Raw genomic sequence first — 17476 nt, 5'->3', positions numbered from 1 at the left:
GTACACAGAAATTTTTTTTGAAGATATCAACTTATTATTGACAATTCACTTTTTGTTATATATTATGTAACATCTTCTTTTTCATAGTGTTGTCTATAAACATAGCAAAAATTTCTTTTAGTTTCTTTGTTTTGTCACAGCATGGAACTTTTTAATCATATAACTCTAAAAAGACTATTGTAACATTCATTTTTTATTTTTTGATGTATAACTCAGTCAATGTCATGCCACAACCTTCGTCTGTTATTAATTGTTTTTCTTTCCATTTATTGATTACTATTTCAATTGTTTACCTTTATAAACAATTTTTGTATATCTGTTGAGAAATTTTAATGCAGGCCTTTCATATAAAAATTTCATTTTTCTCTAATAAATTTATTTCACAAATAATTTAAAAAATTTTGCAAACCCGCTACATGGTGCATGCTATTTTCTAGTATTATTAATTTTACACACATGAAATACATGGTGAAATAAAATCATATAATTTATCCACTTTCTTCTCTTATTTTATTTTGTTTGTATATAAATGCATTTGTATTATTCCTTGTAACTAATCAATGAATTATTCTCCATATAATTGTTTATGAATAGAATTCCTGGGATATTTTTAGAAGATGTAGTTAATCACCTTTTTCATCTCAAAATATCTCACTGAAATGGTTAGACATTTGGTCAAGTTGTTAAATAAATATTTATTGATTTTATTGTGTTTAATCAAATTTTTATATTTTTATTTTGAATCAAATAAATGTTTATGATTAATCGTCAATTTAATCAAAGTGTCACTTATCATTTTATGTTATGTAATGCTGATGTGACATATTGATATGTTACAATAAATAATGGCATGGTTTGCTAATGTGATATGATTAACATGACCATGTGATAATTTGAACCTTTCACATCAACACCATATGAGTATAAAATGACAAGCGATAATTTAAACTAATGACAATTAATCAACTATTAATAAAGACTTATTCGATCTAAAATAAAAGTAAAAAAATTTGAATGAATGAAATAAAAGAATAAATGGTTGTTTGAATTTTCTTAAATATTTTATGAGTTTAATTTTAAAGTTTTATATCAAAATTAATCTACCACTTATAACATCATCATTTATCCCTAATAAAATAATATTTTATTATGTACAATTAAATGTTCTCAAATATCTAATACAAAATCGAAACGATCTTTCTTTTTATTTCTTAATGGCTTCTGATTGGTTTTTAAGAAAACGTTTATAAATAAATATCTTGTATTTAGCTGTTAGAAAATTAGTATATTAATATATTAAAACTAAAAAACTACATTTAACTTATTAACTCATTTTGTGTAGTGACTCATTTTATTTAGTTTCTAATTAATATTGACATCCTTATTAAATTAAATTGATAATTTGGTTATTAAATTAAATATTGACTAAGTTTTATCTATTTTTTTATTAACCTTGAATTAATAAAATTAAATTTAAAATAAATATAAACAAATGTCGGAGTCTTACTTAAACTGATGTAATAAACACAAGTTAGGTCACAACAGTCCATCTATCTTCAAAGGATGTCGCGGCTGTCAAGTGTTTAGATCTTAATCAAATAACAGAAGTGTGGTTTGATAAAAGTCATTGCATTGGTTGAAGTCTTTTTTTTTTTACTTAAAAAATTTTGTAAATTAATGTCAAATTTTTAATTATAACTTTAATTATTTATAATAACAACAATCAGTACCCATGTCCAAAACAGAAAAAGCCAGTCCTTGAAGGACTATTCTGTTACTCTTATTACTCTTTCTTAAACAAAAAAACCAGTCCTTGAAGGACTATTACTCTTATTACTCTTTCTTGCGGCTTTGGAGAAGCGACGATTTCTCTACGAGCGATTGGCTAGTTTTTCAATGGGAAGAATGGAAGGGACTCGAAATTACTCAGTGAACCCTAGTGATTACCAGCTTCTTGAAGAAATTGGCCATGGCGCCACTATTACTGTTTACAAAGCAATCTATCTTCCTTCAAAGGACGTCGTGGCTGTCAAGTGTTTGGATCTTGATCGCTGCAGCAGTACTAATCTGGATGACGTACGTCGGGAAGCTCAAACACTGAGATTGATCGATCACCCTAATGTTCTTCGGGCATATTCTTCCTTCGTTGATGACCGCAACCTTTGGGTAGTCATGTCGTTCATGTCGGAGGGTTCTTGCTTGCATCGCATGAAAACAGCTTATCCCGATAGATTCGAAGAAGCTGCTATCGCTTCCATTCTTAAGGAAACTCTTAAGGCTTTGGATTATTATAACGACCCCTCCTCAGTCGCTACCGATGTCTGAGACCTTCGGAAGATCCCGCCAAGTCCCGAACAAGCTTGAAAGAAATTTCTCCATAACTCATTGTACACCTTTACTAATCCGCAGTATTATTTGAACCATATATATTTCTATAACTTAAAAATTTCACAAGAAGCATAGCCATTAAATTTTGACTTTAAGTCATGATATCACAGTTAAATACATTAAGTTCAAGAATCTAAAATTTATGTTTTTATCAAAACTAATATATGTTTACATAGTAAAACCAAAGTACTACAACTCAATCTCTAACAGCGGAGCGATTCGGAAAAAAAGGCCATGAGCTACCTTTACCTATTTGCGGTGGGCCGAACGCGCTGATGATTACTCATTAGGTCGATCCTTGTCTGCAAAAGAGGGAAAAGAGGGGTGTGAGTCTCATAGACTTAGTGATCATCGGCTCCGTGAGTACGGCATAGATGGGAAACAAGCAAATAGCAGATCAATTGAATATAAAAATACAAGATTACAAAAATAATTTATTTTGAACGAGAGTTTGTGCCTTATATGAAAAATCGAGGATTTCTTATGCATTGTAAACACTTCAATAGCGTTATTCAAGTCAATCATTTGAAAAATTGAATTAAAACAATTTTACATAAAGAAAATTCTGCCGTTAAATTCAATTGACATTTTACTCAAATCACATCAGTATATTCGGTAAGCTCCCATGAAATCGAATATTAATTAAACTCATACGTAAATCACAAATCACCTCACACCCGATGAGTTAAAATTCATTTCATTGTAAAAATAAAGGCAACTGCAAAAAAAATCGTTAAATTCTGTTTTCACCATGCAAAGAAATATGAGTTTGAAAACTCAGAGATGCCACTCTCGAGTAGAGAATAAAAATAAACCCGTGGTCCCGCTACCACGTAATAACATCCGGGAGCATCGCTTCCACCGGATTCCCATGTGCCATGGCAATCTCACGATGTTGGCCGACATCGGAGAATCAAACGGTCATAACCGTGTAATCATCTAGTGGCCTAGCCACACATACATATATTACAAGCCGTGGCCCCAACCACACCTAACCGCCCGTCGGTGACCCAATGGTTCTCTAGCTAGAGCTCACTCGTGCACGAGAGTCACACTTAACCGATGTGACATCCGACCTACTCTCTAATTTTTCGATTTAAAAAAAAAATCATTTTAGAATCGCTTTATGTCCTTGAAATCTCGTCTTAAAATTATTTTCAAAGTATTCAACATAAGAATTGATAAAATCTATCATTTTCTTAAAACATATTTATGCATGAATTTCAAAATAATAATTCGCATGGTGAATAAACAATATAACCATGAATACACACTGTACAAATATAAGGCACAGATTTTGATGTAAAACAGTATAAAAGGATTGTTTCCCATTTTTCTAAATACTTTACATATAATTTATACATATATATATTCAAACCGATTTCTAAACGTAATTTGCAACCACAATTTCCTAAAATTGCTACTAGCACATGCTATTCACAATTTTCACATTTAAAATAAGTCATACGTATATGTATATATATATATATATATATATTTACAAAATTTTAAAATTGACACCCCTTACTCACCTCACAATAACGGGATGTTACGTCGCTATTAATTCAAAGACGTATCGAGCTACTCCTTCTTACCAATAATTCGTTATTTCCTTCAACCTTTCACCACAGTACACCATTTATTTATTTCTCCTAAATATTAAAACCCACTTAATTAATATATCTATTTTTATTCTAGCATTATTATTATATATTTTTTTATTATTTTCTTACCTTTCTTTCCCGTTTCTTCCTCTCTCTTCTACTCGTTTTTCTCTTCCTTTCTTCTCCCTCCTTTCATGCACCAATCGGCTGCACTTTCTTTCTCTCTTTCTCTCACCGCCAGCAGCTCTCAACCTTCACTACTGGTGGCTTAAAGCCTCCTCTCCACTTCCACCGTTGGTCAACTCTAGATCAGTCCAAAGAACTCAAATTTTCTCTCTTTTTATTCAGCCATTTTGTCACCAAAAACCAAACTCTCTCTCTTTTTCTGTCAACCACCACAACCCAACTCTTTCTCTTTTTCTCGCCAACCACCACAACCCCAGCTTTTTCTATTTTCCTTTCTTTCTTTCCTTCCTATTCTTTTCGCAACCGATAGCACCAGCCCCTTTTTTCTTTTGTTTCTTCCCTCAGCCGGCCTCTGCCGTTCCATCATAAAAAAAGAAAAGAGATAAAATTTAAAATATTATTTAATATGTCTTGGTGTAGATAATTATCAGCAACATACTTGATTTGTCTTGTCCATTTCTTTTTTTTTTTTAACTTATTTCTTCATCAATTTTTTTACTTTTTCCTTCTTCTCCTCAAATTTCTAACTCTCCAAGACTTCTCTCTTCTTTTTCCTTCCTCAAGTGACCGGCCTCTCCAAGACTTCTCTCTTCTTTTTCCTTCCTCAAGTGACCGGCCCTTGGCTCTTACTAAAGCCTATTTCCCATGGTTCTTTATTTTTTTATTTCTTTCTCCTTCTTTCAAGTTAACTTTCCTCATTTATTTATGACCAAAGGTACGGTTTCTATTGCATGAAGACAAGAAAAATATCACTTGAATGTCTTTTAATGTGGGGGCAATTTTGACAGTTGTTACTCTTCTTTTCTATGCCTTCCTTTCTTGGCCGGACCCCCTTTTCGCTTTTATTTCCCCTTTTATTACACATGGGCGGCTGATCAAGTCAGCCCCTTTTTTTTATTCTTTATATTATTTTTATTTTATGACTTATTTATTCATTTATTGTCTCATCCAACTTACATTTACATCTCATATTACTCATAACTTAGTCTTCTTTATTAGGAAATTCCCTTTTTAACTTCAAATATCAAAATTGCCGATGAATCTTCAAATTTTTCTTTATTTACCATGTAACACCTTCGTCTTATTGATACGTTTATGTTGACTACTATATGAGATTATGGGGTGTTACAATTATCTTCACCGACAAGGACATATTCATCGGGATCCAAGGCTGGGAATATACTGCTTGATAACAATGGAACAGTTAAACTCGCCGACTTCGGTGTTTCAGATTGCATGTTCGACTCAGGAGACAGACAACTATCGAGAAATACCTTTGTGGGGACTCCTTGCTGGATGGCACCGGAGGTCATGCAGCCAGGAACTGGATATAACTCCAAGGCAGATATATGGTCATTCGGCATAACAGCATTGGAGTTGGCCCATGGTCATGCACCTTTTTCCAAATATCCACCCATGAAGGTTCTCTTGATGACCGTACAAAATGCTCCTCCACGACTTGATCAAGATTGTGATAAGAAGTTCTCCAAGTCTTTCAAAGATATGGTTGCGATGTGCCTGGTGAAAGATCAAACAAAGAGGCCCACTGCAGAGAAATTATTGAAGCACTCGTTTTTCAAGCATGCAAAGCCTCCTGAGCTTTCTGTGAAGAAATTATTTGCTTCTTTGCCACGGCTGTCGAAGCCTGTGAAACCCGTTCAGCTTAAGGATGCTGCACAACTAGCTCTAAAGAAAATGCCTTCAGCAGAACAAGAAGCTACACCGCAGAGTCAGTATCAAAGAGGAATTAGCGCCTGGAATTTTGATATTGAGGACTTGAAAGCGCAAGCATCTCTGGTGCATGATGATGATGATGATGATGATGATGATATTCACGAGTGCAAAGATGATGATCGAAGCATGAAATCAGGCCTTGGTGATAAGACTGCAGCTTCCTGTAGTAGTTCTTCTTCTATTGTACTTTCCAATGATCTATGTAAGAGCTGGGTCATAATTCCAGCTTAGTTAGTTAGCTGATGTTTTCTGGGTGTTTCCCCAGCTTGTAAACATTTTCACAGTTCTTCCTTTGCATGTTGAAATAAAAACTCAATTATCCAAAAAATAAAAAAAATAAAGGCTGCAGCTTACTGTGAAAAATATGGCTTATAAAACTTATGATTGCACATCATATAATGGTGTAGTACTAACAGAATGTGCCGTCGTGTAAGAATAAACAGGACAAATCTGGCAGAGATGCATCAAGAACCTTTGGTTCCAAAACCGGCGAGCATAACCAGCGATACAAAGGATACTTGAATACAGAAAATATAGCATCATGTTGACAATTCAAGGTCAAAAAAACGCCGCTGCGGTAGATGGTTGTCTTCTAGATGAATTATCAGTATTAAGATATGTATACTAGAAGCAATAATTGGGGAGCCTCTCAAGATCCTTGCAGGTCCATGGTAAGAAAGGAGGATCAACACAGTATGTTTGCATGTTTCGTATCTAGCAAGAAGATCCTCAGGTTCTTGAGAATGGCACTTGACGCAAACTGAAGCTGATGAAGACTATTAAAAGCCCCCAAAACAAGAGCACAATCAGTTCAGGAAAATAAAATATAAGGGCCGTAAGAATGCAAAGTGGTGCCAGTAAGCATTTAATAAAAATGGATGATATGTAAAGTAGCAGTGGTGGCAGGCAGTTCAGGATTGCAAATTTCAACTTTGCCTGGCTCATTATTGCAAGATAATGATCAACTTTTCACATTTATTTGTAAGGCAGACAGTTTTGAGTAGACAGAGGATAAAGGTCCTTCTCAATGACAAGCCTTGTTTGGATAGCTTCAGCACCAATTTGACATTTGAACTTCTCTTATTGAAAAAATTTGTTGCGCCATAAACCATACAAAAAGAAATGGCATCAACTCTGGATGATAGGCATTTCACTTAATTTTAAAGTATTATACCAAAATTAGTCTACCATTTATAATATCGTGATTTACCCCTAAATAAAATAATATTCTATTATGCACAATTAAATGTGCTTAAATGTCTAATAAAAAATTGAAATGATCTTTCTTTTTATTTCCTAAGGGCTTATTATAGTTTTTTAAGAATATGTTTATAAACAAATACTTTCTATTTAGTTGTACCCGAGCATTTGGCTCATTGGTTAGTATACCTTTCTCAAAAAGAATAGGGTTTGAATCCTCCTTCCTTAAATATAAAAAAAATATTTCTATTGAGCGGTTAGGGTATATTAATATACCAAAACTAAAAAACTACACGTAACTTATTTACTCATTTTGTATAGTGACTAATTTTTATTTATCTTCTTATTAATATTGACATCCTTATTAAACATTAATTCTTTATTAAAGTAAGCTATTCTTAATAAAATTTAATTTAATTTAAAATTAATATAAACTAGTGTCAGAATCCTACTTAAATTGATGTAATAAAAAATTAAAGTCAATTGTTCTTAATAAATTAAATTTAATTTAAAATTAATATAAATGAGTGTTACAGTCCTATTTAAACTGATATAATAAAATTAATTTAAAATTAATATAAATGAGTATCACAGTCCCATTTAAACTGATATAATAAAGTTAATTTAAAATTAATATAAACTGAATTAAAGTTAACTCCAACAAGGATACACTCAAGGCGGTGAAGGAGGATTGAAACAACTTCACCGAGTCAACTACAAAAACAGAAAAGGCCAGCCCTTTTAATATTCACAAGGACCATTCTATTACTCTTTCTTGCTGCTTTCTTTCTCTTGCTTGGTTTTCCAATGGCAAGAATGGATTGGACTCACCGAACTCTAGCGATTACAAAGCAATTGTAATCTATCTTCAAGAAATTGGCCACAAAGCAATCTATCTTCCTTCAAAGGATGTTTGGCTCTCAAGTGTTTAGATCTTAATCAAATAACACAAGTATGGCTTGATAAAAGTCATTGCATTGGTTGAAGTCTTTTTTTTATTTATTTGTTTAAAAATTATTTAAATATATAAAAGTTTTAATAATTAATGTCAAAATTTTAATTATTTATAACAGCAAGGATACACGATCAAAACAACTTCACCAACTCAAACTATAAAAACACAAAAAGCCAGTCCTTGAAGGACTATTCTCTTACTCTTATTACTCTTTCCTAAACAGAAAAAGCCATCCTTGAAGGACTATTCCATCACTCGCGATTGCCTGGTTTTCCGGTGGGGAGAATGCAAGGGACTCGGAGTTACTCAGCGAACCCTAGCGATTACCAGCTTCTTGAAGAAATCGGCCATGGCGCCACTGCTACTGTTTACAAAGCAATCTATCTTCCTTCAAAGGACGTCGTGGCTGTCAAGTGTTTGGATCTTGATCGCTGCAGCGGTACTAATCTGGATGACGTACGTCGGGAAGCTCAAACACTGAGATTGATCGATCACCCTAATGTTCTTCGGGCATATGCTTCCTTCGTAGTTGACCGCAACCTTTGGGTAGTCATGCCGTTCATGTCGGAGGGTTCCTGCTTGCATCGCATGAAAACGGCTTATCCCGATGGATTCGAAGAGGCTGCTATCGCTTCCATTCTTAAGGAAACTCTTAAGGCTTTGGATTATCTTCACCGACAAGGACATATTCATCGGGATGTCAAGGCTGGGAACATACTGCTTGATAACAATGGAACAGTTAAACTCGCCGACTTCGGTGTTTCAGCTTGCATGTTCGATTCAGGAGACAGACAACGTTCGAGAAATACCTTTGTGGGGACTCCTTGCTGGATGGCACCGGAGGTCATGCAGCCAGGAACTGGATATAACTCCAAGGCAGATATATGGTCATTCGGCATAACAGCATTGGAGTTGGCCCATGGTCATGCACCTTTTTCCAAATATCCACCCATGAAGGTTCTCTTGATGACCATACAAAATGCTCCTCCACGACTTGATCAAGATTGCGATAAGAAGTTCTCCAAGTCTTTCAAAGATATGGTTGCGATGTGCCTGGTGAAAGATCAAACAAAGAGACCGACTGCAGAGAAATTATTGAAGCACTCGTTTTTCAAGCATGCAAAGCCTCCTGAGCTTTTTGTGAAGAAATTATTTGCTCCTTTTCCACGGCTGTCGAATCCTGTGAAACCCGTTCAGCTTAAAGATGCTGCACAACTAGCTCTAAAGAAAATGCCTTCAGCAGAACAAGCAGCTACATCGCAGAGTCAGTATCAAAGAGGAATTAGCGCCTGGAATTTTGATATTGAGGATTTGAAAGCGCAAGCATCTCTGGTGCATGATGATGATGATATTCACGAGTGCGAAGATGATGATCGAAGCATGAAATCTAACCTTGGTGATAAGACTGCAGCTTACTGTAGTAGCTCTTCTCCTATTGTACTTTCCAAAATGATGTATGTACGAGCTGGAGCATAATTCCAGTCTAGTTAGTTTGTTAGCTTTTATTTTCTTGGAATTTAGTAATCTTCCAGATTTGAAACTAATGAAAGTCCGTAAATTTTACATTGAAATTAGTTGATCTTCTCAATATTTGCATAAAGTTAATTTCAAATTGTTTATAAGATGATGATAACAAGAGCATGAAATGTAGCTCTCTAATATCTTCAGAACATTGTAAGTTTTCAAATCCTCTTTAGACCAGTGATCTAGATTATGGAAATGAAAAGATAATCACCAATCTATACTGGATGCATCAAACAACTTTTGCATTTTGCTTTATTAAGTTCACCGCATACATTACTTTCACTGCATTGCAAGAGCCAATAAGCTACATAGGGTACTGATATTTATTTATCTGCCAACTTCGCAACGTATATAGTAGTAGGAAGAAAGTTACATTAAAGATACCAAATTTTGCACCTTTCTCAACTTCTGCATGGGCGTTTTCTTCAACTATGCTTCAACTGTTTTGGTCCCCTTTGCAGAGTAATACGGGAGGGCTTGATAAACCATTGCTCGTTTTTTCACAAGCAAAACAATTGCACCAGATACCACAAGTATGACACCAGCTGTGCATCCTATCTAAGCAATCCAATCCAATTTATTATGTGCTTGAGATTGCTGGAAACCTGTGGGGTTTGTTTCAGACAGAGAGGCACAAGGAGGCAATGGATAACCACGTAACCCTGAATTATTTAAATATGCAGATGTTGAAAATGTTTCCAGCTGAACAATTTCAGGTATAGTGACGCTGAGATTATTATTTGAGAAATCTAAGTGAGAGAAACTGCAATGATTCTGGAATTGTGCCTTGAAGTTGATTATGAGAAAGGTCAAGAATGTTCAATGCTTTCAGACTTAAAAGTATGTAAGGGATTGTTCCAGTTAGAGTGTTGTGTCCCAAATTAAGAATTATCAAGTAAGACATTAAGCTCAAGCTATCTGGAATTGGTCCTGATGCAGCAAACTCCTTTCCACGAACATGGACTCAATGATGCAGGATTCCAATCATCTAGGAAACCTTGGGGTCAGCTTCAACAGAATTATGCTTGAAAGCCAACAATGCCATTACCTCATCGCTTTGATTCTGCTTCTGCGAAGACATCAGCTGCATATCACTAGCCTCTGAAGGTATAGAACATGCAGATAGGAGGAAAACAAGACAAAGGAGGAAATGCATCCATTGTTCATCAAGTATCCTCACAGTTCTCATCTTCATTGCTGTGGAAGATTTTGGATAAGGGTGTCAAGGAGCATGAAAGCATTAATTTATTGCAATCCTAAGTTGCTGAAAACTTCCAGGAAGTCTCCCAGCTGAATGGGCAAACACAAGTCAGGCTTGAACTTCACCTTTTCAGTACTGGCTCCACGAGTAGAGGACCGCCATGTGAAATTGTGAAGACCAATATATACAGTCTCGAGTTATTTATCAAATGGCTCCACGAGTTGAGGACCGCCATGTGAAAATGTGAAGAATATTATTGTACCTCTTGGGCAACATCTAAGGAATCTACTAATTTTTTTAAAGAGATAAAGAAAATTAAACAGGAAGACAAATGAATATTCTTTGTTCAGAACCAAAACATTTGACTAAGAATTCTTTTTAGCTGCATGTAAGGGTTTCATTTATATGTAATTCAAGTGGCACGAACCACGAATGATTCCTGATGGGGTAAGCCTTTGACAACAATTACACGATATCCATTTCTTCATCAGCCTTCTAGACTGGGCAAACCCTTTTACAGTATCTATGGCAGAAAGTCGAAGAACTTAATAGTCTAAGGAAAAACTCAGGTCATCCTTAGTTAATCTGCTTAAATCGCAAAACGTATTTCAGTTTAATTCGAAAAATCATCCACCATCCCCAGAAAATCACACAACCCCAACTCCACACCTCAGAAAAGAAGGATTACTCCCCATTGTTCTATACTTAATACTTTATCCTACAACTTCCATCCAAATGCATGAATACTTCCAGAAAATATATCATCTTGTCCGAACGACTAAATGAGCAAGATAGAACAGACGGGCCAGGAAGAAAGCAATGTGTAATGGGACGATGCACAATACGCTTCCATGCTAAAGTACTACGAGTGATATGTCCAAGACGAGGATGACCATAAGCTGACCATTTCTGAACGAATTTACCATGTAACAAGCATCACACACTAAGCAAACCTTCTCTTACTTAAATAATACCTCAGGGCTCAGGAGGCGAGAAACAGCTAGATGCAAATAAATTTAATGGTCATCTAGTATATCTTCTAATTTACACGAAAAACTAAAATCCAGCACTTTTAACATTTCATTTGACTTCTATCTATGTCAAATTTTCCAGATTTCTCTGAACTATACAACCAATTTGTAACCAATTACCTCATGATACAAGAATGAGGGTTGAAATTCATCAAAGAGAGATGGAAAGAATTTACATGTCGGTATGAGGCACCTCCCAGCAATTATCAGGACGAAACCACAAAATATTTTTTAAATGGACCAAAGAAGCAATCACCTCTCAAGTTTTTCAAATAGATTTGAGAGAGCTTGATAAAGAGTGGAAGCAGCAGGAGGCCTAGGCAATGAACCAAGAAGAATATCTGAAGCAGTGATAGATGGATTACCATAAAATCTACAATTTTCTTGGTTTCTGGTTGTAACTACACTTCCTTCAAGTGAGCACCCGACAAATGCACCTACATAGTACATCAAGACATCATAACGTTCATAAACCAGTTAATTTAGTATGCAGGCAGCGATGAAGGGAAAATGGTGCACAAAAGTAGTTACTAGTAAGGCATTTGCACAGACTAGTAAGTCAATATACAGGTAAACCGTCTTAGAGAGATGTAAATCAATTCTTTAATAAGCTAAACTTCTTTCTTAAAAAATTTCATTTCTTTGTTTCGCTTTCTTCAATGGTTAATCAAGGAGGGAGTGCACATGAAAAGTAGGAAGGGACTTTTCCCGTATTCTCAAAAATGGCCCCCAATGGACAAGCAGAACAAACATCAACTTCACTAAAAACATTTGCCCCTGTTCTGTTCTGATAAGAGAACATAACAATGGATATAATTCCTACTGGCCGCCTGAACTAGAAAGCAACGGGATCATGCAAACTAATCAATCCAATCCAAGGTTTGTTAGGAAAAGAAATATCACCTTTACTAAAGCTGTATGTATAACAAGCAGCACAACCCCCAGAGCCCCCACGCAAGTTAGCTTCAGCAGCCCGTCCAACAATGCCAACAGCTGCACTCAATCCTGCTCCAACTGATAAATGCATGTTTCCGCTAAATGTTCTGACAGCACTTTTAGTTCTCAATGCAATAATGAAATCCGTAAATTCACCTCCAGCCTATTAGAGTTGAAAAAGAGTAGTAAAATAGATATAAGCACATTGAGTCAGATTGGACCTAGATATTCAAACTTGTCACAAGTAATGTTCAATAATTTGCCAAAAGGTTTCATCGTTCAAAGCTGGTAAATAGGGGCAGAATTTATTGTCTTTTCTTGTTTTAGCATTCATACAAACACAAACAACATATTGCACAAGCAACAACATTCTAAAATATTATAGGAGCTAAGCAGTCAAACAACCATTTACCAAGTCAACTTACCTGAGCTCCCCAGCCAACACCGAAGGAAGATATTGCAGATGGTGGAGACCAAGATCCATCTTCTCCACGAGCAACAACCAGCCCTGTTCCAATATTGTATGTTACCATAACCCCAACCTTTGCAACAGTAACAATTGCAAGGCCTTTTGCTTGTTTTAAAATAGCATCTGGTATGGACTTTTCAGGTTTCAAGGACCCAACCTGTGTACAATGCTAAAAAAATGTGTCATGAAACATGCACTAATGCAATTTGTCTAATTAATACATTCAAATTTAAATATTTGAGAACTTCCACCAGCTTTCCGAAATGGTCTTATGAGATGATGGCTTCAAGGATTAATCTAGATGAGTTCATAATAACAAACAGAAAGTGAGACATTACCTTATTATAATTGTGAACAATATTTGCAGCCTTATAAATCTCATATTCCATGGATTGGCCCCAAGGAAAATTAAGCCATGATCTTAAAGTACTGAGGTCTGTCAGATCATGGGTTGGCAACTGAGCAGCACGACTTACGCTGTCTATCAAGTATGATTGGACAGACTCGAGCCTCACACAACAAACATCACATACTCGTTGTGGGTTCCCAGTGCGAAATTTCATTGGTAACAGGCTTCTTCCCTTAGAACATTCATTGCAGAATATCCCACCGCAAAAGCGGCAATGATGACGAGGGCGCATGATAGGATGGAACCACACATTACAAAGCATGCAAGCAGAAGCCACACTGTCAGCCAACCATTTTGGTGGCTCTGCTTCAAGAATTTCCCTGATATTACCAAAATTAGCCTCTGTAAGCGTTTGAGCCATCTCTATCCATGCTTGCTCAAGAAGATGATTAGATAACCAAGAAATTCCACATCTTTGGACATCACCTGAAGCAATAGCACTCACTTTGCCTCGAGCTGCTATTAACATCTCATTGAACACATCCCACATGGTCAGGTCCTTACTTTCTCCAGTAAACTTATTCCAGCCTAAATCACCATCAGGAAAGTATCCTCCATTCAGACTGAGGCCTCTACTGCATTCTTCATGTTCACTTTCAGACATAGGGGGAACGGACACAGGTACCCAAACTCCTGTTTCTTCAGAAAATGGTGTATCATAGTAAAACAATTTACCTTGTTTCTGATTTCCAGTGCCTGAAACAATTCGCATACCATTGCCTCCACTAACTTTGGGTGGTGCTTCACCTTCAGACTTTTGAAGCTGCTTTCCATCTTGCTTAATATCTGTTCCTACCAGATTACTTTTATCTCTATGTTCCTCCACTTTTACCAGATCCTAACACCATAATAAACAAAAAAAACATTACTATTATTTTATCTTTCACCAAAGAATAATAATCTCAAAGTAAAGCAGTCATCATTCACCAAGATTAACAAAAAATTCCCTAAAAACAGATGACAAGCATATTATACTAGAAAAATAAGAGAAATAAACTATAAATATTCTGTTCCATAATGATTGTAAGTATGCTTAAAGAAGTCTCAACAAAATAACAAGATAATTTCAAGTCTTTAATAGTTTACATCAATCAAATATATCTCCACGTAGAACTTCACATTCTACTAAATGCAAATCAAATTATACAACCTACAATTTCTACAATTGAGTTTGCTCTAATACTTGGAAATCCATAATTGCACCATTTCGAAACAGTGCAATCAATCTTCGGCATACATAGTGAAAAGCATAACATAAACTACTCAAACAATTCCAGGACCAACAGCTCAGCATATCTAAACTATAATTTTTTCCTTAACAATTCTACACTAGCTTCAATGATTACTACATAACAGATTTCAAGTAAAACCACAATAAGACCCCTAACACTTTATACTTCAAAAAATTAAGAATGACCCTTAATTAAAATTTTGTCCTATTTACCAACCTAAACAACAATCAATCCAAACGAGAGAGAAAACTAACAGATAGTCCCTTAAAAGAAAAAACAACATAAAATGTAAAAATAAATAAAATTTGATTCTCTTTGTCATAGTTATCTCGGTTCATGTTATTTATTGAACAATTCCAGCAAAACCCAAATGGTTTATCAAAAAGCCAAATAGAAAAACATAAAAGAAACAGAATTACAAGCTTTCTAGTTCCTTTTCCTTTGTTTTCTAGGCAACCAAACACATTTTAACAAGAGAAGAAAAAAATTAAAAATACCTGAGAGAAGAATTTGGGCTGGTAGTCTACTAGTTGAATTTTAGGGAATTTTATCCGTCCCTCCATTGTTTTACAATCAATGGAGTGAGAGATATGACAACGGTATGTCGTTTTGGATAAACCTCAAGCCGAACTCGTATCATTGCTTGTGTTTCTGGACTTACGTTGTTTGATTGAAAGTGGTTTTGGGCTTTTTGGTGGTGAAAGATGTTCTGGGCCTTTTCTTCTTTTTTCATCCATTCTTTATTTTTTCTATATATTTTTCCAACAACAAGGTTACTGTTTAAAATTAATTAGAGAAAAAATTTATCAAATACATTAATTTCATCAATCAATCAATTTTTATATTTAAAATTGAGTATGAAGGTTGTGGGACCTTTGGGGACAGAAAGAAAAGAAATTGGTTTCATTTAATAAGCAAACAAGAAAAAAAAATTATGATTTTTTTTCTGAAATATCGAACAAAAAATGAATTTTCTTTGTAAAATTCAATTAAGAAAGCGATTCAACATTGACAATTAATCAAAAAATTCAATTAAGAAAGCAATTCAATACTGATAATTGACAAACTCCGTTGAATAAAAAAACTTCCGAAGGAATATAAGAAGAGTCCAATAATGATCTAAACTGGTAAGTTGGCTATAATAATTTGCAACCTTTCGCAAACTGGATGGTTAGGAGACGTGGTGTGATTTTCATTTGCCAAACCTTAAAAAAATTATAATTAAAGATTGATTTAATCAAAATATCAATTATCACTTTATATCATGTGACGTTAACATAACATGTTAATAAATCATAATGCTGATAACGTAATCAGTGATGGAGTTAAAGCATTTTAAAGAGAGATCAAATAGAAAGAGACAGTAAACAGTTAAAGAGAACTTTACATATAATTCAATCCTCACTCATGTAAACGATTAAATAAAATTCACAAAACATTAGACATACAAAAAAATGTGCATTAACAATAATGGTGGTGTTATATATATATATATATATAAACGGAATGAAATTATGAAATGAGTCTTTTTCACTCTCTGTGCGTAAAAGTGCAAGAGAAAACAATTTTTCAAATTTAAATATATCTTTACTTTGTGTGTTTTATACAAAATGAATAACTTTATAAGAAAGTTCTTTTTGTATTTTTTATTTGCCTCTTAAATTGTTAATTAACATATTAAGTTATTGAGTTGAATTATTGAGATATAATATGTTATAATAGGTTATTGGGTTGGACTGTTAAAATATAATATGTTATAATCGGTTTAGATTTTTATTAAAACTTAGTGGTTTTAGGTTAGTAGACTTCCTTTTATTTTTTTAAAAATTTGATAGGCTTAACATATTATGTTAGAATATTTTATTTGTTGGGATTAACTAGTAAAATATTGACTATAATCACTGTAATTTTATCAAATAGTTTGAGGAATAAAAATAATTATTAAATAAAAAATTATTTTGAGGGTCATTAAAAATATATACAATAAATAAAATTGTATCGAAAGAAATACAATCATTTCATGTTATTAATTGTATGTATATCCTTTTTGTTTAAAGTTTGAAACATACATGCCAGAACACATTGATTATTCTGAATAAAAAATTATATATTGACAAAATTTTAAACAATAATGCAAAATTGTACTTTATATTTGAGACTAACACAATAATTTATTAATTTTTAAAGACTAAAATCATATAAATAAAATTTACGTAACCGAAAAAAGATAAACATGGCAAGTATAAGATAAAACCCACATATGACACAGTAAAAAAAAGAAAAAAGAATATGATTGATTGTTCATAGAAATTTTTGGAAGAAAATCTAGTGAAATTTAAAACATATGAATAAATAGAATAAAAATAAAAAAAATAAATATAAATCATAATAATAATCTAAATTGAAAGGAAAAAAAATTTTAAAATTGAGTCAAGCATATGGAATCATTTTTGTTATTTTTTTATTTGTATTAATTATTAAATTAAAAATTATTTAAAAAAAGATATTAAAAGAATTTATAAAAAAATTTAAAAATTTTAGATAATATAAAATAAATTTTAAAAATTTTAAAGAGCTATTAAAAGAGCTTCATCCCTAAATATGATA

General features: G+C 33.8%; 1 protein-coding gene and 2 pseudogenes across 1 annotated transcript; 2 read left to right on the top strand and 1 right to left on the bottom strand.

The window, feature by feature from the left end:
• The first annotated feature begins 1896 nt into the window (after window positions 1-1896).
• On the top strand, window positions 1897-6247 carry LOC108662760 (uncharacterized; annotated as a pseudogene).
• Window positions 6248-8352: 2105 nt separating this feature from the next.
• On the top strand, window positions 8353-9543 carry LOC18594282 (uncharacterized; annotated as a pseudogene).
• A 2240-nt stretch (window positions 9544-11783) lies between these two features.
• LOC18594280 (uncharacterized) lies at window positions 11784-15526 on the bottom strand. The gene is made up of 5 exons (XM_007021787.3): window positions 15367-15526; window positions 13567-14475; window positions 13185-13385; window positions 12727-12922; window positions 11784-12260 (listed from the first exon to the last, which is right to left on the bottom strand). Exons 1-5 carry the CDS (start codon window positions 15430-15432, stop codon window positions 12076-12078), a joined length of 1557 nt encoding a protein of 518 aa, XP_007021849.3. The 5' UTR covers window positions 15433-15526; the 3' UTR covers window positions 11784-12075.
• Between the last annotated feature and the right edge of the window lie 1950 nt (window positions 15527-17476).

The sequence above is a fragment of the Theobroma cacao genome, chromosome 7 (assembly GCF_053813885.1).
Source record: "Theobroma cacao isolate CCN51 chromosome 7, ASM5381388v1, whole genome shotgun sequence".
In the NCBI taxonomy this organism is placed as follows: domain Eukaryota; kingdom Viridiplantae; phylum Streptophyta; class Magnoliopsida; order Malvales; family Malvaceae; genus Theobroma; species Theobroma cacao.
This window is presented reverse-complemented; position numbering and strand designations above follow the sequence as displayed.

What these genes read in the sequence shown, in the direction of transcription:
- LOC18594280 (XM_007021787.3), bottom strand. Translation starts at nt 15,432, where the DNA reads ATGGAGGGACGGATAAAATTCCCTAAAATTCAACTAGTAGACTACCAG. An exon ending in TTGTTCACAATTATAATAAG is followed by an intron (nt 13,386 to 13,566) that starts GTAATGTCTCAC and finishes CATTGTACACAG; the next exon opens with GTTGGGTCCTTGAAACCTGA. An exon ending in GTGTTGGCTGGGGAGCTCAG is followed by an intron (nt 12,923 to 13,184) that starts GTAAGTTGACTT and finishes CAACTCTAATAG; the next exon opens with GCTGGAGGTGAATTTACGGA.